General features: G+C 39.2%; 1 protein-coding gene across 3 annotated transcripts in view; it reads right to left on the bottom strand.

The window, feature by feature from the left end:
* LOC104589431 (vacuolar cation/proton exchanger 3-like) overlaps window positions 1-24,598 on the bottom strand; it is a 69,368-nt gene that overhangs the window by 36,035 nt on the left and 8,735 nt on the right. For all 3 annotated transcript variants that reach the window (XM_010247765.3, XM_088890563.1, XM_088890562.1), the window contains exons 6-8: window positions 18,742-18,938; window positions 18,412-18,624; window positions 12,356-12,490 (exon numbers count right to left, since the gene is read on the bottom strand). In XM_010247765.3, the coding sequence (XP_010246067.1) occupies window positions 12,356-12,490; window positions 18,412-18,624; window positions 18,742-18,938 (545 nt within the window). The remainder of the gene's footprint in view (window positions 1-12,355; window positions 12,491-18,411; window positions 18,625-18,741; window positions 18,939-24,598) is intronic.

The following is a 24,598-nucleotide window of genomic DNA, read 5'->3' as shown; positions in this document are numbered from 1 at the left end:
TGATTGGGAGTGGTCGTGAGGTGAATGGAGTCTACCTTCTGGATGAGATTCCGAGACATCAGGGTCATCATGTTAGCAGCAACAGTAGTAATGGGTCAAAGTCAATGAACCAGATTATGCTTTGGCACAATCGCTTGGGACATCTTTCTTTTAGTTCTTTGAAATGTCTTTTCCCAAAATTGTTTGAGTCTGTTCAGTTATCTACTTTGGAGTGTGAGAGTTGTCAGTTAGGAAAGCATTGTAGACAGTCTTTTAAACCAAATAATAAAAAAAAATACTTATGCTTTTAATATTTTTCACACTGATGTATGGGGGCCATATCATATCCCTTCCGTGGGAGGATTTCGTTACTTTCTCTTGTTTGTGGATGATTATACACGATATTCTTGGATATATTTGATGAGATCACGTGATGAGGTTCCTAACTTGGTATGACAGTACCACCAGATGGTTCTCACACAATTTGGAGTGAGTACTAAGGCTTTTAGATCAGATAATGCCAGAGAATACTTTGAGAATGACCTGACCACATATCTCTTAGAACATGGTGTAGTTCATCAGAGCAATTGTGCATATGCACCGCAACAGAATGGAGTTGCTGAGAGGAAAAATAGACACATTGTGGAGGTGGCAAGGAGTCTTATGGTGTGTGATACAGTTCCTATGCAGTTCTTATAGACGTGCATTTAATTAACCGTGTTCCTTCACGAACTTTGGGGTTTAAGGTACCATTTAGTCTTCTTTTTCCAGATGGGGAGATATTTCATATACCTCCGAGGGTTTTTGATTGTGTTTCCTTTGTTCACATTCTTGGCTCTCATCGCAAGAAATTGGATCCTAAGGCCAAGAAATGTGTTTTTCTTGGGTATGCTCAGAACCAAAAGGAGTATTGCTGTTGTGACCCAGTGTCGAGGAGCAGATTTGTCACTATGGATGTTACCTTCTTTGAATCCACCTTCTTCTTCTCGAGTGGTTCTCCTCAGGGGGAGAGTTTTGGGGAGGAGAACTCATAATCTATTCCTCTTCCTGTTTCTTTGGTGCCTCCATCAGTTCAACCAGCACCTACACCTCCAGTTTCATTACCTGAGCCACTACAAGCAGCCTCATAGAAATATCAGCGTCAGCAGATGATGGTTGACTCCACACATCCTCAACTCACACCTCCATCAATTCAACCAGCACCTACACCTCCAGTTTCATTACCTGAGCCACTACAAGCAGCCTCATAGAAATATCAGCGTCAGTAGATGATGGTTGACTCCACACATCCTCAACTCACACCACTCTCTGTCAATCCTTCTGAAACTCCAGATTTGTCAGATACAGTTCCAGGTATTCCTCTTGAACCTGAGCCTATTATGTTTTCTGATGATAATGTTCATGTCCCTAAAACCATTGTTGCAGCTGATCCCACTGACCTTGATCTTCCCATTGCACTTCGTAAGGGGAAGAGAACGTGTACAGCCCACTGCATTTCAACACAATCTTTCCTACGGTGCCTTATCACCCTCCTACCGTGCTTTTATTTCTTCCCTGGATTCTGTGTCTATACCCAGGAATGTTACTAAGGCTCTCTCCAAACTCGAGTGGAAAACAGCCATGCAATATGAGATGAATGCTTTGGTCAAAAACCAAACTTGGGAAATAGTTGATCTCCCCCCAGACAAGGAGACAGTCGGATGTAGATGGGTATTCACAGTGAAGTATAAGGTCGATGGCAAGACAGAGAGGTACAAGGCAAGGTTGGTAGCAAAAGGGTATACTCAGACCTATGGTGTTGGTTTTCTGGAAACCTTTGCACCAGTAGCTAAGATGAGTATAATTCGTATCCTTTTATCTCTAGCAGCCACCTATTCATGGCCCTTGTTCCAGCTTGATGTCAAAAATGCCTTCCTCAATGGTGATTTATAGGAGGAGGTATATATGGACATTCTAGCAGGCTTTTATGAAAATATTGGTAAATGAAAGGTGAACAGACTTAGAAAATCTCTATATGGTCTGAAACAGTCACCTAGGGCTTGGTTTGACAAGTTCAGAGGGCACTCATCCGTTTTGGATACACATAGACACAATCTGATTACACCCTCTTTGTGAAGAGGAGAGATGCTCTAGTGTCAATTTTAATTGTGTATGTGGATGATATAGTGGTGACAGGAAATCATTGTATGTGGATCATTGTAGCAAGAATTTGAGATCAAAGATCTTGGTGGGCTCAAATATTTCTTGGAGATTGAAGTTGCAAGACCCAAGCATGGGATCTTCATTTCACAGAGAAAGTATGTACTTGACCTACTGTGGGAAACTAGGAAGCTGGGGACCAAACCAGTAGACACTCCTATTGATCCAAATCACAGAATTAATGGTGTGGATGGTGAGTTGGTAAAGGATGTGGGGAGATATCAAAGAAGGGTGGGCCGACTGTCGCATTTGTGTATGACACGACCAGATATTTCTTATGTTGTCAGTGTTGTGAGTCGGTACATGCATGCACCTCGGGTTCAGCACTAGGAAGCTATTGAGAGAATACTTGCATATCTGAAAAAGCACCCTGGCAAAGGCATTCTTTTCTCAAATCATGAGAATCTGAAGCTAGCTAGAATCCTATACAGATGAAGACTGGGCAGGATGCTTAGATGACAGGAGGTCTACATCAGGAGTGTGTACCTTTGTAGGTGGAAACTTGATCTCCTAGAAGAGTAAGAAGCAAGCGGTTGTGGCAAGGTCAAGTGCAGAGGCCGAGTATAGATCCATGGCTCATGGTGTCTAAGAACTTCTTTGGGTTAGATCTCTTTTGAGTGAGATTGGGGTGGAAGCAGAGGAACCTACGATGTTATACTGTTACAATTAGGCTGCAATCAATATTGCCCACAATCCAATTCAGCATGATAGGACAAAACACATTGAAGTTGATAGACACTTTATAAGAGAAGGGTAACAACCGGAGAAGTTTGTTTGCCTTGTGTCTCTTCAGAGTTGCAGTTGGCTAATGTTCTCACTAAAGGGGTGGCAAAGAACAAGCTTGAACATGATTTACGCAAGTTGGGAATGTGTGACATTTACTCCCAACTTGAGGGGGAGTGTTGAAGATTAATCAGTTTTATAATGTTTTCCTGAGTAAATGTTTTATGTTAGTTGTTAGATAGGAGGTGGGGACCACAGTAGTTATGTGAGTCCAAATTTTATTATGTTTTTGAGTGTTATATATGCTGTTTTATGTTTTGCCGCCCTATGAGGGCATAGTTGTCTTTGTACTGTTCTATTATTTTTAGTATAAATAGTAAGTGAAGGGGGCGGCCAGATTTTTGCTCTCTTTTCTTTTCAACTTCTCTTCTTCTCTTCTTCTCCTTCTCTCTTCAAGAAACTACTTTTCTTTCATATTTTTTAATTCAGCAGATTTCTACTCATTCAAACCCCATAAGGTCCGACCCTGAAGAAGCCAAAGGATTGGAACAGGCAGCTAAAAACAAACACCAAAGCAGGACAAAGCCATTTCCCAAAGCTGCTGAGAAAAACTGCAGTGGATGAAGATGAGATTAGAGGATTCAGGGACCTCGTTGCAGAAAGGGCAACAGATGCTAGGAAGCTGCAACCCCCTTCTGAGCAGCCAACCTGTAGTTAGGCACTTATCAAGTGCTGCAGTCCAAACCAGGAAGGCAACTTTTTAAGGTGCATAGGATTTCCAGATTACAGCCCAAGGGAAATCTCCATCCTCACCATTCACAAGGTTGTTGTAGAAGGACTGAGAAGAGAACTTACCAGAGGTCTACCAGGACCATATTCTTTCATCATCTGACTATGTAATGGCTTGAAACCATGAAAATGACTGATATCTGTTAGTGGACCAATTTCCCAATCATTAAGATTCCTTCTGAAAGTAGGGCCCCAAATAATCTCACCATTCACTGATTCAAAGCAATCTTCAACCACAGCATCTTTATCCTGTGCAATATCAAAGGGAGAGGGGAACCACTCATTCAAAGCAATGTCCCCGCACCATTTGTCAAGCCAGAACTTGAAGTGATTACCTTTGCCAACCTTGGATTTAATCCCCTTCAGGAAGTCGGGAAGAATAGAGACAATGTTACTCCACAAGGCACAACCCTTTGGAAGAAGGCCAGGGCCCGAGTCCCACCCCAGATTTGTGAGCCCATACTTATCTGCAATGATTCTCCTCCAGAGGCTGATCCTCTCTTTGCTGAATCTCCAACACTATTTACCAAGAAGAGCCTTGTTGACAGTTTTAATATTTCTGATGCATAAACCACCAGCTTTCTTTGGGCTTCATTCTTAGATGGTTTGGAGCTGTTTCAGGCCTCAAAATCAACCTGTCTATGAGTGAAATATTGAAGACAGGAGTTTCTAACCCCCCGTATGGCTAATATCTTGGGTTGCAAAACTGTCTAAGAGTGAACCATCTAAGAATGAAGCCCAGCTTAGAAACAGCTTCAATAATTCAGTCTTGGATCATTTTTGGGTAGTTTAGTTTTAGTTATGTTTCTATTTTTAGATTATCTGGTTAAGTTTTAAATTATCGAGTTTCTTTGTCATGGAAGAGTAATTGTTACAATTTTATAATTTCCAGCTTTTAGAAAATAGAAGTTGCTAATGAAGGTAGGTTAAAGGTGAAGGTGAGGTGGCTTGAAGAAGTGAGGCATAATATATATATATATATATATATATATATATAAACTTGATGTTTTTTTTTGGATAGGAAACAGTAACTTTCATTAAACATACAAATGGCACCTTTAGAGACATAAGGTGACCCATCAAAATATAATCAACTTACAAACAAGCCCAGAATAAAGTCTCCCTATTAACCCATTGCTTTGCTAAAGCTTCAGCCAAAGCATTTGCTGACATCCTAGTCCATTTAAATTGTGCTCCAAGATCCCTTGTTAGGTTCATTATTTCCCTTACAGGCTGTCTAAGGGACCAAGTGCCCATAATATATAAATTTTGTTCTTCCACCTTATGAATTAACAATATTCCACCCAAAAAATTTAATAATTTATAAATTTGACTCAACGACGTTTACAGAAGAATAACAGCCTTTTGAGAAGAAATGATTGTTTAGAAAGTTGCAAAAATTCAAAAGAAAGTAGCAGAAATCAGAGTTCAAGAGGAGAGAAGAAGAATAAGGTGGCGGCAACTTGGGTTCAGAGAGAGAAATTTTCGAACATAATCCCTTCTCTTACTCCCTTAATTCTATTTCATTAAGTTAAACTTTAGTAATTTACAGAGAAGCCCCTAGTTGGGCAGAAAATTAAAAAGACATAACATAAGAAAGAATAAAGCCCAGATTAAGGCCCATTACATCAAAGAACATAAAAGATAAAAAGGATAAATAGCCTATGGGCCATTCGGCCCATCTTCTCTACACTCCACCTCAAGCTGAGCATAGATGTCAATCATGCCAAGCTTGCCAGTATCATGCTGAATTTTAGCCTTGGGAATGCCCTTGGTGAGGAAATCAGCTAACTGTCCTTCAAAGGTGATGAAAGGTAGACACACTTCTCCAGAAGCCACTCTTTCTCGAATGAAGTGTCTGTCAACTTCAATATGCTTAGTTTTGTCATGTTGCACTGGGTTGTGAGCAATGTTGATGGCGGCCTGATTATCACAATATAACATCATTGGCTTATCATGCTCAATACCCAGTTCCTCCATCAGGGATCTAAGCCACAATAGTTCAGAAACTCCATGAGCCATGGCTCTGTATTCTGCTTCAGCTGAAGGTCGAGCAATAATTGATTATTTCTTGCTTCTCCAAGAGACAATATTACCTACCACCAAGCTACAATACCCAGAGGTAGATCTTCGGTCATCAATGTTTCTGGCCCAATCAGCATCTGTGTAGGCTTCAAGTTACATATGGCCATGCTTAGCAAATAGAATTCCCTTTCCAGGGGAGCCCTTCAAATAACACAGAATCCGCTCTGTTGTTGCCATGTGAGTATCCCTGGGAGCATGCATGAACTGACTGATGCAATTGACAGCATATGCAATGTCTGGCCGAGTCATGCATAGATAAAGAAGTTTTCCAAGTAGTCTCTGGAATACTCTCTTATCTTCTAACAATATTCTATCTGAAGCAGAGAGTTTATGGCTCATATCGATAGGAGTAGCAACTAGTCTAGTACCCATCTTCCCTGTTTCAGAGAGCAAATCAAGAACATACTTTCTCTGAGAGATAAGGATCCCATCCTTGGATCTAGCAACTTCTATGCCAAGAAAGTATCTCAATTCCCCCAGATCTTTGATCTCAAACTCTATATGAAGGAAAGATTTGAGATCATTAATCCCTAAGACATCATTACCAGTCACAACAATATCATCAACATACACAATCGGGTAAACGACCAAGGATCCTCTCCTCTTCACAAAGAGGGTATGATCAGACTGTGTCTGTACATAGCCAAAGCTAACAAGGGCAGCCATAAACCTTTCAAACCATGCTCTAGGGAACTGTTTGATTCCATAAAGAGATTTCTTCAGCCTGCAGACCTTTCCTTTCATATATGTTTCATACATCCCTGGAAGAAGAGACATATAGACCTCTTCATGTAACTCTCCATTCAGAAATGCATTCTTTACATCCAGTTAATAAAGTGGCCAGTCTGAGTGTGCAGCCAAAGAAAGCAGAACTCTCACAAAAGTCATCTTGGCAACAAGAGCAAAGGTCTCCAGATAATCAATTCCATATGTCTGTGTATAGCCTTTTGCAACCAGCCTAGCCTTGTACCTTTCAATGGTGCCATCAGCATGCTATTTGATAGTAAAAACCCACTTACAACCTACTGGATCCTTCCCTTCAGGCAAATCAACCACTTCCCAAGTGTCATTCTTGTGCAGGGCATCAATTTCTGTTCTCATATCATCCCTCCATTCTGGAATAGTAAGAGCTTTTGACACAGACCTGGGAATTGGGTTAGAAGCAACAGAAGAAAAGGTAGGCAAAATATGAAGGAGAGAGCAAACTATAAGAAAGGTGTTTGGAAATGCAATGTGCGGTACACTTCCGTTTTCCTTTCCAAATAGCAATGGGGATATCAAGGTCTGGGAAGGATGGCTCCAAAGGGGTTGTAACAGTACCTGTTGTTTCATCTATAACTGGAAGTGCATGAGGCTCATGTGTTGTAGGGGAAACGATCTGCTCAATTCTGGTTCTCTGTCGTTGGTACAACCAGGGATTAGAAAGAGGGCGAGGAGGTAAAGGAGGAGGAATAGGAACACTGGAATGAGAGTGAAGTGATTGATCCTCCCTTGACTCATTTGAAGGAGGAAGAATCTCAGCAAAAGACTCAACTAAGACAGGCAGAGGAAGAGCAAACACTTGTGACAAATCCTCCCCCTTTGGACAATGTCTCTCCAGAGAAGAACCATAAAAGGAAGAAAGCTCATCAAAGGTGACATCCATTGAGACATACCGAGTGCCAGTCTTTGGATCAAAACAACAGTATCACTTCTGTGTGGGGGAATAACCAAGGAAGATAGACTTGTGGGCTTTTGGTTCAAATTTGTCTCTGGACACTTGGGATATGTACATAACAAGTGCAACCAAAGACACACAAAGAGGAATAGAAAAAACATCCTTGTCCGGATGAAGAAGACTGAAGGGAGACTTAAACCCTAAAACCCTGGATGGCATACGGTTTATAAGGTAGGTAGTAGTGAGAACAACATCACCACAAAATTTTGTAGGGACAAGTGAGGCAAATAGAAAACTTCTTGCAACTTCAACAATATGTCTATTTTTTCTTTTAGCAACTCCATTCTGTTATGGGGTCCTAACACAGGAGCTTTGATGAAAAACCCCTAAATCAGTGAGATAGCAGGTCAAGTTTTTCTCAAAATATTCTTTTGCATTGTCGGATCTGAAAATTTTAATTATGGTATCAAACTGGGTTAGGACAAATTAATGGAATTGCCCTACAAGTCTGGGAACTTCATCAAAAATATCCAAGTAAATCGAGAAAAGTCATCAATGAACAAGATAAAATATTTGTAGCCACCCATAGAAAGTAAGTGGTAAGGCCCCCACACATCAGAGTACACAATATTAAAATGAGAAGAAAATCTTTTATTACTCAAGAGGATAACTGTTTCTACAATGTTTTGACAGTTCACAAGACTCACAATGAAGACTGGACAAACTAATTCCCTTAAACAATTCTGGGAATAAATGACTTAATGTAGAAAAAGAAAGATGACGCAAACGAAAATGACATAACATGACTCGACTGATGGACTTTGTAGATGTAGACCCAAAAGCAGCTTTTCCAAGTTGTTCATGGCACTGTCCAAGAGTATCCTGCAGATATATTCCATTTGCCTCACAGCCACTCCCAATCACCTTCTGAGACTTCAGATCCTAAAAAACACAGTAGGAAGGGAAGAAAGTTACACAACAGTTTAATGACTTAGTTAAGCTACTTACAGATAACAAGTTTGTATTTAGTCTGGGTACATGAAGAGCAGAAGGAAAAACTAAGGAGTTTGTAGCCTTGATGGTTCCCTTGCCAGAGATAGGGGCAAGAGAGCCATCGGCTAGGGCGATTTTGTCACGTCCAGGAAGTAAATCATATGAAACAAATAAAGTAGAAAGGCTGGTCATATGATCAGAAGCACCAGAATCAATAATCCATGGGATCCTACTATTACCTGAAATGGTTGCATGATTGGTAGAAGCCCGTATACCTGAATGAGCAAATGCAGAAGAGATTGAATTTCCTAGAGGATTGGAAGAAGAGGTCACACCCTCTAGGTGACTAATCATGCTCCCAAACTTCTCATATTTTGCCTTCATAGTTGCCAACTGCTCACTAGCCATCATCTCTTCAGTTTGGTATCTGTCACTATCTGGACCAACAGCAACATTGGCACTCCCTGCCTTTATATTATCAGACTTCTTCTGAAACCGAAGTGGTAGAAACTCGGGATGCAATTTATAGCACTTGTCTTTAGTGTGTTTTGGCTTTTTACAGTACTCACAGATAATCTCTTTCTTCCCTAAGCTACTTGGAGTCGCTACAACACCCTTGGGTTTCACTCCCATATTAGCGAAGTGATCATTTAGACCAGCCCCTTGGACCTGGGCAAGTCTTCTGCTTTCTTCACTACTTACCAAGGCATATGCTTGAGACAGTGAGACACTATCCTTGGATAAAATATTTTGCTTTGTAATGTCATACTCTGGATTTAGCCCTGTCAAGAACTCATGCACCCTGTTTTTCTCAACCAGTTTTATGTAGGTCCCAGCATCCTTAGTGGTGTCCCAGGCTACAGCTTTTATCAAATCTATTTCTTGCCATATAGACTTAAGTGTTGAGAAGTATACAGCTAATGGTTTCTCCCCCTGTCTCAAATTCTTCACATCACTTCTCAACTTGTAAACCCTGACCACATTTAATTTTTGGGAATATGTTTCAGCAACACTATCCCAAATTTCCTTTGTTGAATTCATCCACAAATAGTGTTGACTAATCTGTGGTTGCATTGAGTTCACAAGCCATCCAATAATAGTATAACTTTCTTGCATCCACTTTTCATATGATGGATCATCTTCCGGAGGAGCCTTTTTGCTCCCGGAGATAAAACCCCATTTGCCTCTACTACAAATATGAATTTTTACTGATTGTGACCAAGCCAGATAATTTGTTCCATCCAGCTTGACTGTGGTCACAGCCAGTAAAGAGTCTACAGAGGCTCCCAGAACTTGTTCGGATTCAGCAACATGCTTGTTTTCAAAGTCTGAGGAGTTAATCTTCTTAAATACTTCAAACAACTTCGAATAACAACAAATGAAGACAGAACAAAAACTGTGTTGTGAGCCAACCTCTATGTAGCCGTACCAATAACTTGCGTCACACCTGGAAGCTGGGAGAAACAGAGAAAACTCAGCCGCTCCTTGTAGACTTCACAGAACACCAATCCACTTGATTCGATCTTCAATACGAAGAATGAGAAGGCCTTCAGTCACAGAGTGCCCAGATCAAACTCCCTGTGGGGCCCGCAATCATATTTCTCCAGAAAATTAGGGTTTTTGGCAACACACTTGAATCTGTCAAGAGGACGACAAAACCAGTCCCCTTTTCTCCAGAAACCACTAACAACTGGGCTGAAATAGGTTTCTTTAACTATTCATACGATTCAGTTCTCCATACACACTGTGTATAGGAAAAAAGGTGAAAAAACGAAAAAACGAGCCTGCTCTGATACCAAGAAGAAAAACAGCCTTTTGAGAAGAAATGACTGTTTAGAAAGTTGCAAAAATTCAAAAGAAAGTAGCAGAAATCAGAGTTCAAGAGGAGAGAAGCAGAAGAAGAAGGTGGTGGCAACTTGGGTTCAAAGAGAGAAATTTTCGAACATAATCCCCTCTCTTACTCCCTTAATTCTATTTCATTAAGTTAAACTTTAGTAATTTACAAAGAAGCCCCTAGTTGGGCAGAAAATTAAAAAGACATAACATAAGAAAGAATAAAGCCCAGATTAAGGCCCATTACAACAAAGAACATAAAAGATAAAAAGGATAAATAGCCTATGGGCCATTTGGCCCATCTTCTCTACATTTACTTTTTTAAACTAATATAGCATAGTTAACATTAACCAAGTTTTATTTTAGAAATAATTAACTTTCATGTTTTTACATTTTGGAGTTACATAGTCTCTGCTTCTATAATTTTTTTCTTCTTTCTTCTTCTTACATCTAGGAAGAATTCAAAAGAAATTATTTTTTTTATTTTGTTTTGATTGTATGATGGTTAACCAATGCATCACTCTTTGTAATAGAATGAGAGTGATCTGCATTTTGTCAAATCCAGTATTTAAAGAACATGCTAAACATATAGAAGTGGATTGCCATTTGTTAGAGATCCATATTCCACAAGGATCATCATACTCAGGTTCATTTTGGTCCACAAATTGTTGATATCTTTAACAAAGTGATAGCCTCTAATTTGCAAATGGCGCTGACATCTTCACCAAGGATATGACTCAATCCAGACATCTCTTTCTTGTGGACAAATAGATGCTTATGACTTCGCATCAGTTTGAAGGGGAGCTTAGAGAATCTGAGAACTAAGATGCATTTTATATGCTGTAACAGTATGGCCTAGTTGGACTATAGCATTTGTTTCTCTCTTATTGCCCTATGAGGGCAATATTGTAATTGTATAGATTTTAAGCATAAGAGAGTATATTTGACTCTTCGGGGTGGTGGTTGAGCAACTAGACATCTGTAATGTTTTTCTTCTTGCTTGTGACTGGTTATTGGATCACTCGAACTCTAGCTCTGCTGTCAAATCCATATCTAAAGAATCCTGCTAGTAGTGTTTAGTAGTAATGGGTGGGAAAAGTTTTTATTTGAAAGAGAGTGGGTGAAAGGTTGGTGGCGTTCACTGATCTTCATGTGATTTCCATCTTTAGAGTGAATTGGTTCCATTATTTTTGGAAACCAATGTGGGAGGGTCTTGCTTTGTTCTTGGAGATTCCTTAGCTTGTGATAGGATTGCACAGCAGCATAGGTTTACTTACTAGATTTGCCAAGGGTGCTTGTTCTGAGGGGTTTAGGTAAATGGTGGAGTGGCCTTTTTTACTGTCATCTCTTTAAGGTGTTAGCACATTGGTAGCATTGTGGAGTGGAGGATAATTGTTGGTGGGCCAGGTGATGTTTCCCTTTTTCTCCTCTTGAAACCAGTGCAGGAGAAACATGTGATTTCTTCTTTTCTCTTTGTTATTTTCTAGTAGTTTTTTGCTAATAGAAGAAAACCACCAACTAGCCTTTGGATCTTCCCCTAAATTCAGAGCATGCTTGCTGGTTTATGAAGCAAGGCTACCCATCAACCTTGCCTTCCATCAACCAGGTCTAAATTAGGACCCTTCTGCAGAGGTATGCAAGTCTATAGACTTGTATTAAAACTCCAGGTTACTGTTACTGATGACGTACCTGTTAGTCGAGGTGCATAAGAAGTTATATCCTATATGGTTTCATACAGATCCTACTCCTACAGATAAGCTAAAGACAATAGCTACTGGATAAGCAAGGTAAATGAAAAGGCATATAGATGGAGTGAGCACACTGTCATAGAAAACATGGAAAACAATGTCCATGCACTTGTTTTGGATACACACATGCAAAAAAGAAACTATATACAAGAGGTATACATGTACCAAAAGAAAAAAGGGATAATAAGAGAAAAACAACGATCATAATGGGGTACTTCGAGTGATAATCTTGACTGTGAAAAAGTAGAATCTAAATAATGACAACAAGAAAAACAATAATATATAGCACAGAAAAAAGAAATTAACATGAATTACAACAAGATGGATCCTGAGTCAAAGCATATGTTACCTGAATTGCATCAACAAGGTAGCCAGAAAGAATGGAAATCCATGCTGTCAAAACTGCAAGCCATCCAATTGCTTCCCATTGAGAAATCTCAGGAGGATCCTCTTCACCATAATCTTCTTCATTACGGTCTCCTTCCTATAATGATAACATGTATATATTAATCTGTAGAGATGTAGAACAATAACGTGGTCCCCACTGCTGCATGCCTGTTTATGTTGCTTATGTTGCTGTTACTATGTTAGCTGGATTAGTTGATAGTTATTTTCTGTAATCTTTTAGCTTATGTAAGCAGTAGGGTTAACTCTGGTTTTTTACCTTGTTTTAAATCATAAATATAATTATATAAATAGTAGAGTGGGGTGACAACCCCAGCTATGACCCACACTCTTCTTTGAATTTTTCTCCTCTTTGTGTTCTCTTTTCTCCTTCTCTTCTTCTCTTCTTCTTCTTTTATTCTCTGATTCTTTCTTGTTTAATTCACATCTAAACTAAGACTGATTGCAGTCTTACTAGACAAGTTGGTATCAGAGCCAACCTAGGGCTTCTCATGCGAGTCTAACCAGGCCGACTGCAAATGAGAACTTCCTAGGGTTGGCAGTTTTAATAAAGATAAGTCAATCGGCTGGTTCTTGGAGATTGCTGGTAGAGTGCAACATATGCCCAAGGGATTGTAGAACCTTGGAAGGTGTCCAGTGATCAGGAAGAATCAGAAGAAAGGAAGAAAGTTCAAGATTAGGGTTCAGACTGTGGATTGGAGGTGGCGGCCAGACTTTTCTGAGTAAGTTTCTGTTTGTTTTTGAGATCGACTTCAATCAGAATTTGATTTGAGTAATCTGGAAGGAGTGGCTGGGAGTTTTCTATTTTCTCTGAATTTTTTTTGTGTTTTTTCTTGACCTACGACCAGTTCTCAGTTTTAAACCCTAAATTTATGACTGATATCAGTTTCTGGGTAACAGTTAGACCTGTCTCAGTACTTCAGATTGAGTGATATTAGTTTCTGGGAGATTATTAGACCTGTTCCAATATTTCTGGGTGATTGCCAGACCTATTTCAACCTTATAGGTCGGCTGTTAGCAATTTCTCGGTGTAGTTACATCTGTTTCAGCATTAAAGGGGTTCCCTTTTGATCAATTTCTTGAAAGAGATGGCAAGAATGGAGTTTAAAAATCAAGGGGAAAGTGTTTTGGGGGCTGGTAGTACTGGAAACATGACTGAGAACACGTCTCAGATTACCAGTGTCAAATTTGACGGATCAAATTACTTGGAATGGGCCCATTCATCCATGGCGGCTATTGGGAGTAGAGGAAAACTGAGCTATGTGATGGAGGATGTAAAGGAACCAACCAAGGAAGACCCAACATATGCCAAATGGGTTCAGGAGAACTATTTGATCATGACTTGGCTGTGCAACTCTATGCAGCCTCACATTAACCGAAATTGCTTGTGGGCAAAAACTGCTAAGGAGATTTAGGACATCATGAAAGAAACTTACTCCCAACCACATAATGTTGCTAGGGCTTATGAGCTGAAATGTGAAGTAAACAATCTTAAGCAATGAGAGAAACCAGTCTCAATTTACTTCTCCACTTTGAAATCTTTGTGGCATGAAATTGATCACCTAGAGACATCTGAGTGGGAAAGATACACAAACCTACAGAAAACAGGTTGAGACCAGCGTTTTAAAAGCACAAGGAACAAGGCGAGGCGCGCAAGGTGCAAAAATTTAAAAAAAAATGCTAAAAAAACCAAAAAAAATCAGAAATTTAAAAAATGCCAAAAAATTCAAAAAAATAAAAAATATTAAACATACTATTAATAAAAAATATAAACTTTAAATTTTAAAATAAATGTTTTAAGAAACCCATTATCTAAAATTAAAATACATAAACATAACATGTAAAACATATTCAAATGTGAATTTAAAAATAAAATCAAACATATAAAAAATTTTCAAGCATGTGAAACCCACAATCTCTTTTTTTTCCTCAATTGCATTACTTAAAGTAGCTAATGTGATGTAAAACATATTACATTCCCGATTCTATGAGCCGCCTTTGTGCCACGCCCCTCAAGGCAGGCCCAAACAAGTCCACGTTAGGGTCTTAAATTCTTAGTTCTAACACAAAAAATAATGATTTTATAATTTTAATTGCTTTTTAAGAAGATATTTTAGTAGGATTGATGAATGAACAACATTACCAAATAAGGGGTTTGGTAATGAGAAAACCCAATCAAAACATATTTGTAACGACAATCAAAACATATCATCCAAGTTACATATTTGTAATGCCAAAACTTCCCCAAGACTGTCCCCTAGGTCCTCTTTATTTACTTGCTCAAATTCTAGTAAGACCAGGACCCAATCTGACACAGATTTGCCAATGGCTGCCACGATGCTTTCCATGTTCCAGGCATTATCCTTGAACAATCTATTTCTTTCTTTACAAATATTCCAGCAGACAACAAAAGGCAAACAGCTCCAAATTATCCTGGCATTCTTGCTACCACTGAGCATTGACCAAGATGAGAAGATCTCTGAAGGACACCTTGGTTGAAAATTTCTTACCCCAATAAACCCAGAGATTCTGCAAGAAACAAATAAGTGACTGACCATCTCTTCATGTTCTCTGCACAGGTAACACATACCGGCCATACTGAACTCTTTGTTCTTTAAATAATCCACTGTCAAGACACTGTCCATTGCAACCAGCCATACTGAGGCTTCTACCCTAGGAGGAACCGGATTACCCCATACCCCTCCAAATCTGATCTGAACCTAATTGGTCCCTGCACAGTGCCAAGTAAAATGATTTCACAGAAAATTTCCCATTTGAACACTCCTTCAGTTCCACCACAATTCTTTCCTTGAATGGTCTGAATTTTTTTTTATCAATTTGAATGGTCTGAAATTCCCGCATTTTCCAGCTTAACCAATGATACAATGAACTCTTCAATCACCTTGTCAAGCAATGGCCTCCTGAATCTTGGGCACCAAACGAACTGCTCCCCTCTCACAAAGTTTTCCAACCCCACTCCAATCATCCTCCCAAAATCTAATCCTTGCTCCATCCCCTACCCAGAAACTTGTCAGGCTCCTAAAATCCTGATTAAATTCCACATCCCTTTCCAAACACTCACCCCATAAGAGGAATTCACTTCCCTTGATTCCCAACCAAACCTCACTACCCCATATTTCCCCACCACCAACCTCCTCCATAAAGAGTTATCTTCCTTTCCCAGCCCAAATCAGCTCAACCACTTCCCAAGCAAAGCCTTATTAAACACCCTCATCCTCCTAAACCCCAAACCCCCTCCCCCTTTTGTTCTACAAACTTTTTCCCATTTCACCAAATGAAATTTCTTACCTCCTTCCCCCCTCCCACTCCTTCCCATAAGAAATACCTTTGAATTTTCTCCACTCTCTCTGCAACTCGTGATGGCACCCAAAACAATGACAAATAGTGTGTTGGCAAGCCTGCAAGACACTTCTAATTAGTGTTATCCTCCCCCCAAAATAAAGATGTTTTGCTTTCCAACCATCCAATCTCCTCTCAATTCTTTCTACAATTGGCTTCCATACCCCCCCCCCTTGAAGCTGATTTATGTCCAACCAGTAAGCCCAAATAAGAGAATGGAAGATCCCCAATCCTATCAGAACACTTTTGGACAGATTCACCTTCAAACCTGTTAGCAATTCAAAATTTGCCAGAATTGCTCTCCAGTTCAGAACCTGATCCGCTGATGCATCCATAAAGATGAGAGAATCATCTGCATATTGCAGATGAGACCCAACCTTAAAACCTTCAATCAACCCAGCTGCACACTTTGTCCAACAATAGGCTTAGTACTTCCATTATCAGCACAAAAAGCAAAGGGGAGATTGGATCCTCCTGCCTAAGGCCCCTAGAAGCCTTAAAAAACTCCGAATAAACTCAATTTAAGAGGAATGAAAACGAGACTGAAGAAACACCAGCAAACACCCAGCTCTTCCACTTTTCCCAAACACCATTAACCTTTGTATCTCTTCCAAAAAAAAAAAACATTCCACATGATTGAATGCTTTCACAATATCAATCTGACATACCAAACCTGCTCTTCCACTTCTTAACCTTGAATCAATGCATTCACTAGCCATCAGAACTCCATCCAAAATCTTCCTACCTTCCACAAAAGCCATTTGGGCTTCACCAAACCACTTCATGAACCACTTTTTTAACCTCTTTGATAACACTTGGCTATGATCTTGTACGGACTGCTTATTAAACTGATTGGAGATGTACATCTCAACTCCACAGCTCTTGGGTTTCAGCCACCACATTTTTAACCTCTTTGATAACACTTTCATATGCTTTTTCAACTTCACAACTCCATCTTTCTTCAGAATTAAGGATATAAATGTAGCATTAGCCATCCTCTCCAATACTTTTTCCTCCTGGAATTCTTTAAACATCAATATAAAGTCTTCTTCATGCAAATTCCAGCATGCCTTGATAAACAAGAAGTTGAACCCATCAGGCTCCAGGGCCTTGTCTCCATTTATAGCAATGTTTCTGTTTCAGTCAGTAGACAAATCTTCCTCCACAAGCCATCAGGCCCCAGGGCCTTTTCACTGAGTTGGTTGCTCCATCAATGAAGCCTTTCAGACATAACTTCTCCAACTATCTTCAAGGATCGTTGACCACTGATTCTGCATTCCTCAAGTAAGAATCTCTTTGCTTCAAGCTCCATCTCTCGTCTGCATCTCGTGGCAAACAGGAACCTAGTTTCTTCTCCCTTCATCTCCATCCCCATATGTGTTCCCCTATTTTGATCCTTTTCCTTTCCCAAAGTAGTCTCCCCAAGCAAACAACTTTTAACAAGAAACAACTATGGATTAAATGCATTAGACACCAAAGAGAGAAAAGCAAGGGAATTTGTCCTTTAGGCTCAGTTTGGAAGGAGTACAAATACAAATATGTATAGTGCAAAACCTTGTATTTACACTGTACAAATTTGCATTTGTACCCTTCCCAGACAGAGCCTTAAGTTCAAGAGATAGTTTCTTGGAATCAAAACCACTTAAATCAATTATGCACCTTTTAGAAATTGAATTAGAGATTGACATTATATATTATGACTAGACCTAATCATCAGACAGATGTTCCCTTTATATTTGATCAGTAACTGTTGGTTAAAAATCAAGTATAAAATAGAAACACTACCCAATCATCTTGGAAGAGTAGGACAGAAAAAACAATATAGACATTGGCAATACCAACACAGTAAGTTTTGCAAAACAATTATAAATTTTCACCCAGTTCAGGCATTCCCCATTCTAGTTCATTCTTCTTGACTCCCATCCTCAGTAGATTATCTGCTAAGTTGTTGACAAAACTGGGAATTCAGTGTGAACAAACAGTTCAGATTGGAGGGCAAAGCTAATACCTCTCTAATCAGAGATCTTAGATAACATGGTCCCTAAGGCTGCATTTGGTTGCAGTACAAATCTGAACCAGATAGAAATTTTGCACTCAGTTCAGTTTTGCATCTATTTGTTTATAACCATGATTTGCACTCCTACCTCGTACAAAATTGTACTCTTTGCCTCATTTGCACTCACTAGCAGTGTAAGTTTTGCATCTCAAAACTGATGTAAAATTGGCACCACCTTCCTCCTACCTCAATTCTCTCTCATATACAGCAGGACCACACTATCTTGCTTCCTCTCTCACTCCCAAACAAATAACCCTCCTACCTCCATTCTCTTCCATATAAAGTGGGACCACATTATTTTACTTTTCACAAACAAACAAGACAAGGTCAAATCTGAACTCTGAAGCAAAAGTAAACAAAATTTCACACTACATACTTGCACCCCCATGCATTTACACCAGTGCAAGCAAACACAGCCTTAGCTTTTGATTGCAGCCAACCACAAGCAGATGAAAAGCATAAGATTAAACCAATTATCAAGGACAGTCTATTTGCTTAATATAATTTGGTTCGATCATAAAGCAGCTTGAGACCTCAGGCGAAAAATAGCACAGATATAAAATGGTTTAAAAAAATGAACTCACTTCACCAATAAGATTATAATGATTCCTCTGACTCTTCAGCTGAAAAAATAGGTAGCTAGCATATGCCACTAACATAATGCAGCTGCTAAATCTTGAAAGTGACAGCTCTGACCTCCCAAAATGCACCTCTGTACGAGTGAAGTGAAGAACAGCTGGAAACATTATACCCATGACAGCCATCAAAAGTAATCCTGAGTTCACTACAGCAGCTGCCTGTCATGAATATTATTTCACTTCAATTGTATCTCTATTATATTAGGATGATATGCAAGTCAAATAATTAATTCCATAAAAGGAACAGCCTCAACTGAATGCTGGATGCTCATTTACCTTATTGAACTCTTGAACCTTCTCATGATGAATAAATCCACCACAGAAAAAGGCACAACCAAGCACTAACAGCATATTTGAGAGGATTGAACCCAATAGTGATTGCTGAACAACTCTTATCATTCCATGCTTCAAAGCATAGATAGAAATTATCATTTCCGTAGCATTGCCAAATGTAGCATTTAGAAGACCTCCAACTGCAGGCCACAACAATAAATAGCATTACTTCAAAAAAAATGGTTTTGTTAAATAGCTATTGACAACCATTTTGTTAGAATAGGGTAAGTGCTGAATATGTTGAAAAGCATGTTATTGTGGGCTTTTAGCTGGCAGTTTGTGAGCCCTTTCAGGGGATCCCATATTCTACTTTTTTATCACGAATCTCTTTTTTTTGTAAACAGGAGTTCAAATCTGTCATAATTTTGTACATTGCCATCATACAAGTCCTTATTGTACATGGGCTCATACTTTTTTATTCACAGTAATGAAATACAATACCTTGCTTATTCAAAAAAAAAAAAATTGTTAGAGTAGGGTAGGAAAAAGTAGTTTTTACTAATTGAGTGTAGGAAGTTTCTTTTCTTGAAGCATGATACAAATATCCCACTTGGTTTGTGACTCCAATACAACATATCCCACTTAAACATTGATCAAACCATCCAGAATATTGGATTGTGGATCACTTCTTGTTAATGTTACAGGTCATGAGATCTACTAATGAAGAACATGTACATTTATCTTGGCATGTCATATTGGGACTTAACCATGTTCACATCAGAGATTTAAAGGAGGTATCTATATTGTAGTCAGTGCATTACTCTTACAAAAAAGGCCATGGAAAGTATCTCCCATTTATTTGCATCCTTCTTCAAGATGCCAGTTTCAGTGGTTAAATGGCTTGAGAAAAACCAAAAGTATTTCCTTTGGAATGGAGGTGAGGTGGGAGAGTTGAGAAAAATAAGTTCCACTTGTAAAATAGAGATGGGTTTTCTGTGCTAATCAGCTTAGTAAGTTAAAATTCTGTAGTAGAATTTGGCCCTCCTAATGAAGTGCATGTGAAGGAGGTTTAGGGATTTAAGGGGGAGAGTGTTTAATAAAGCATTGATGGGGAAGTGGTTATGGTCATGGTTTAAAATATCAGTGTCAATGGAAATGCCGGTCATCCAAATATAAGACATGTCAGAAATGTCGGAAATGTCAGATGGAAACATTGTAAAAATGGTCTGGAACAGTTAGACCTGCAGAAAGTGTAAGAATGGTTTGGAAACCTCCATCTTTTAACAAACTAAAGCTGAATTTTGATGGTAGCATTGGGTAATCCAGGAAGGGCAGGAATAGGTGCTTTTAGAAACCACCAAGAAGTGGTGGTGGCCTTGTTTTCAGGACCAATCGGCTTTGGAGATTCATTCCAGGCTGAAATTATGACTCTCTTACATGGATTGAGGCTTGCACTACAAATTGGAGTAAGGGAATTGGAAGTTGAAGGAGATTCTCAGTTAGCCATCTCTTGGTCCAAGAATTTCAGATCAGCTCCTTGGAAATATAGACATGCTTTTAGGGAAATTGACACCCTAGCAAAGAGATTCAACTCTACTTTTGAATAGATAGGAAGGACTACAAATGGATTGGCAGATATCTTGGCAAAGCAAGGAGTTGATGGACCTAGTTTGTTTTGGGCAAAGTTGAAACTTGATGTACTGCTGCTGGGAACCTGTTAGCTTTTTTGGGACTTCTTTGTAACTGTGACTTGAAAGTTTCTTGGGGATGGCATCCCTGTTATCAAATTGTACTATCTACTGCTTTAATTAACTCTAATAAAATAAGTTATCTTCTGCTGATCAAAACAAGTATAGATATTGTGGAAATATTTTAAAATATGTGGAAAACTGGAAATATACAATGATATTTTGTCAGAAAATTGGGGGAAATGAAAGGGGGGAGAGATGGAAGTGAAAGGCAACGTATGAGGAGGTTTAGGATTTTACCAGGAGAAATGGTTTAATTGATCCTCCTCTGAGTGGCTGTAGATTCACGGAAGAACAGGCAATCTCCACCTATTTTAAGAAGGCTGCACAGATTTCTATATTCTAGAGATTGGGAGGAACACGTAGGTGATTTGATCCAAGAAGTTCTGCCTTTTATCATGTCAAACCATAAGCCAGTGATGTTGAGACAATTTTCAGTGGTTTAAGGTCCAAAACCATTTAAATTCGAAAATATGTTGTTGGACCATCCAGACTTTTTGGATTGGCTGAAAGAGTAATGGGGAGGACTGCAAGTGGAAGGAACTGCAGGTTTCAAGCTGATTAGGAAACTGCATCTTCTGAAGGAGGAAATAAATAAGTGGAATGTAGGGGTTTTTGGTAATGTGGGGAATAGGAAAAAGGAAATATTAGAGAAAATGGCCAGCTTAGACAGGCTGGAGGAGGTGGGCTCCCTCTCAAGGGAGTGGAAAGAGAAAGGTTGGAGTTTGAGTTAAAAAAATCTAATTCACAGAGAAGAGGAGAGCTGGAGACAAAACTCCATATTATCTTAGTTAAGAGCAGGTCACAAAAATACAGCCTTTTTTCATGCCTATGCTAGTGCAAGAAGGATAGATTTCATTTCAAGGATTCAGGTGGGGGGAGATGGTGGAAAACTGGAGTTGAACTTCAGGAGAATGTGGGGTTTTTTTGAAGGATAAAAAGGAAATTTCATTAAACTGAAAAAGGCAGCACATCTCATAAGCAATGGTTGTCAAGTTGACAAACCAAATACACATCAGAAATCAAACTGAAAAAGAACCACTATTACAAGGATGCAAATCTAGAGTGCTCCAGAGATTCTCTAAATAGATCAGCTTTGTTCACTTGATCAAAATCTGGAAGTCTAAGAGCCCAATTTGCAATCAGGTTCCCCACTGCTGCTACCAGGCATTCAATACTTTTTGACCTGTCCACAAAAACCCTTCTGTTTCTCTCTTTCCATATAGACCAGCATACTGCGAATGGAATACATCACCAAAGGATCTTAGCTTTCTTGCTTCCTCTGAGTTTTGGCCATTTGGAGAATATCTCTGCTGGAACCAAAGGATGTAAGGCATTCACTCCAAACAGGAAGGAGAAAAACTTCCAAATGAAGTTTGCCATACTACATGAGAAGAACAAGTAGGGGTGAGCATTCAATTTATTCGGTTAAAAACCGAACCGAATAAACCGAAATAACCGAAACCGAAATTTTTGGTTCGGTTTTCGGTTATTTCAGTTAAAACTGAATTTTAATAATATATACTCTATTATATATATTATATATTATATATTATATATTAATATATAAATATATAATATATTATATATTATATGTTACATATAATAATAAAAAGTTCAGTTAATTCGGTTAACCAAAATTCTAATTCCAAAAACCGAACTGATTTAACCAAAAACCGAAAAGGCCGAAACTGAAATTTTTCGGTTCGGTTATTCAGTTTTAACCAAATAACGCTCACCCCTAAGATTGGCTAAGAACAAGTGAAGGACTATTTCTTCCTTCTAGTTGCATAAGAAACAACAGCTTGCTAACTGTAAATCTCTGGACTTCAGGTGGTTAGAAGTAAGGATACTGTCGTTTTTTTTTTTTTTTTGGTAAATAGAAGTAAGGATACTGTCATGCACCACCAGCCATGCAAAGGCTCCTACCCTTGGGGGTACTGGTTACCCCAGACTCCTTTTATCTAGTCTGACTCCATTCCATCTCTCATCAATGCCTTATAAAAGGATTTAACTGAGAAACTTCCTTCTCTGCATTCTTTCCACCATAGGCCATCTTCTGTGGATCTGGAAATGTTGGTAGCTTCTAACTTTTCCAATAACAGAATACACTCTTTTTTATCAATAACCACATTTCATTAATTAATCTCAAAAAGATTACAAGGATGAAGATAAACTTTCTTATCTTCCGACTGGAGCTTGAGCTCCCAAGAACAGAAAAAGGAAAAAATCACACTTGTGCTCAAAACATTAACTCCCTCTCGACTCCTTGCTTAGCTAACCCATCAGCAAAAGAGTTAGCTGATCTTTTCACCCAGCTGATCTTAATTTCCATCTCTTGAACCAGCCATCTAAACTTCCTCCTCTCATTACTGTACATCCATAACCTGCTATCTTCTTTATTCAGCCACCCTACCACCACCTCCAAGTCCCCTTCAATGATGAGTTTTCTTATATTCATCTCTGTTATGATTTGGCCTGCCTTGGAGTTCTATCCGTCTGAGATCGGTTATGTGGAAAGAGGTAAAAAGGTGGGAGAAAGAGAGAAAGAAAGAAAGGAGAAAATCTGGTTCGAACTAGAAGTCTCAAGTCACTTCTCCCAGTCGGCCAGACAGTACTCTTATTATTAAAAATAATTGAAAAGACATATGTGCCATTATTTGAGTAATGAGCACTAGTTCTAACACAACATTACAAATCAGCAACACTAATCTAGGTATAAAGACAGAAATACCCCTACGCTAACACTCCCCCTCAAGCTGGTGAGTATATATAATATACTCCCAGTTTGTTACATATGTAGTCCACTCTTTCCTATATTAACATATGCAGTGTCTAGCTCTCCATTCAGCACCTTCTCCCTCACAAAGTGACAATCAACTTCAATGTGCTTGGTTCTTTCATGAAACACCGGATTAGAGGAAATATGAACTGCAGCCTGATTGTCACAAATAGAGCTTCATTGGAGTGTTGATGTTGTACCCTACTTCCTGTAGAAGGTTCCTTAGCCACACTAATTCATAAGCGGTGTGCGCCATAGCCCTATATTCTGCTTCTGCACTACTTCTTGCCACAACTGTCTGCTTCTTACTTTTCCATGTCACCAGGTTACCTCCCAGGAAAGTGCAATAGCCAGTGGTAGACCGCCTATCAGACATAGAACCGGCCCAGTCAACATCAGAATACCCTTCTATTTCAAGTTTTCGGCCACTCTTGTATATTAGACCGCGACCCGGAGCCCCTTTTAAATACCTCACAATTCTCAGAATTGCATTCCAATGAGGAATCAAAGGTTTTTGCATGAACTGGCTTACCACACTAACCACAAATGAGATGTCTGGTCTAGTAATGGTTAGGTAGTTCAGTTTACCCACAAGTCGTCAGTATCTGCCAGGGTCTTCAAACACTTCACCCATATCACTGCTCAGCCTGGTATTTGTGTCCATAGGTGTTTCGGTTGGTTTAGCACCCAACAAGCCTATTTCTTCCAGCAAATCAAGCACATATTTCCTCTGGCGCAGATTAATACCATACTTGGACCTTGCTACCTCTATCCCCAAGAAATATTTCAGTTTACCAAGATCCTTTGTCTAAAAATGATCATGCAGATAAGTCTTCAGCCTGTCAATACCCATGTTATCATTCCTAGTAATAACAATATCATCTACATACACCACCAACAGTATTTTTCCTCCCGGAGATTCATGACTAAATACAGAATGATCAACTTTGCACTGTTTCATACCAAACTTCTTTACTACTTCACTGAACCTACCAAACCATGATCGAGGAGACTGTTTAAGCCCATATATAGCCTTCCTTAGTCTGCACACCTTACCATCCGCCCCCTAAGCAACAAACCCTGGAGGTTGCTCCATGTAGACCTCTTTGAGTAAGTCACCATGCAAAAAGGCATTTTTGATATCAAGCTGATATAGCGGCCAATCATACATGGCTGCAAGAGATATCACAACACGAACTGACCCTATCTTAGCAACCGGTGAGAAGGTCTTTGTGTAGTCAATACCATAGGTTTGGGAGTACCCTTTTGCAACCTATCGCGCTTTCAGGCGTTCAACACTACCATCAGGCAAATACTTAACCGTATAAAC

Source organism: Nelumbo nucifera, chromosome 6, assembly GCF_055504915.1.
Source record: "Nelumbo nucifera cultivar China Antique chromosome 6, China Antique-T2T, whole genome shotgun sequence".
Taxonomy (NCBI): Eukaryota; Viridiplantae; Streptophyta; class Magnoliopsida; order Proteales; family Nelumbonaceae; genus Nelumbo; species Nelumbo nucifera.
This window is presented reverse-complemented; position numbering and strand designations above follow the sequence as displayed.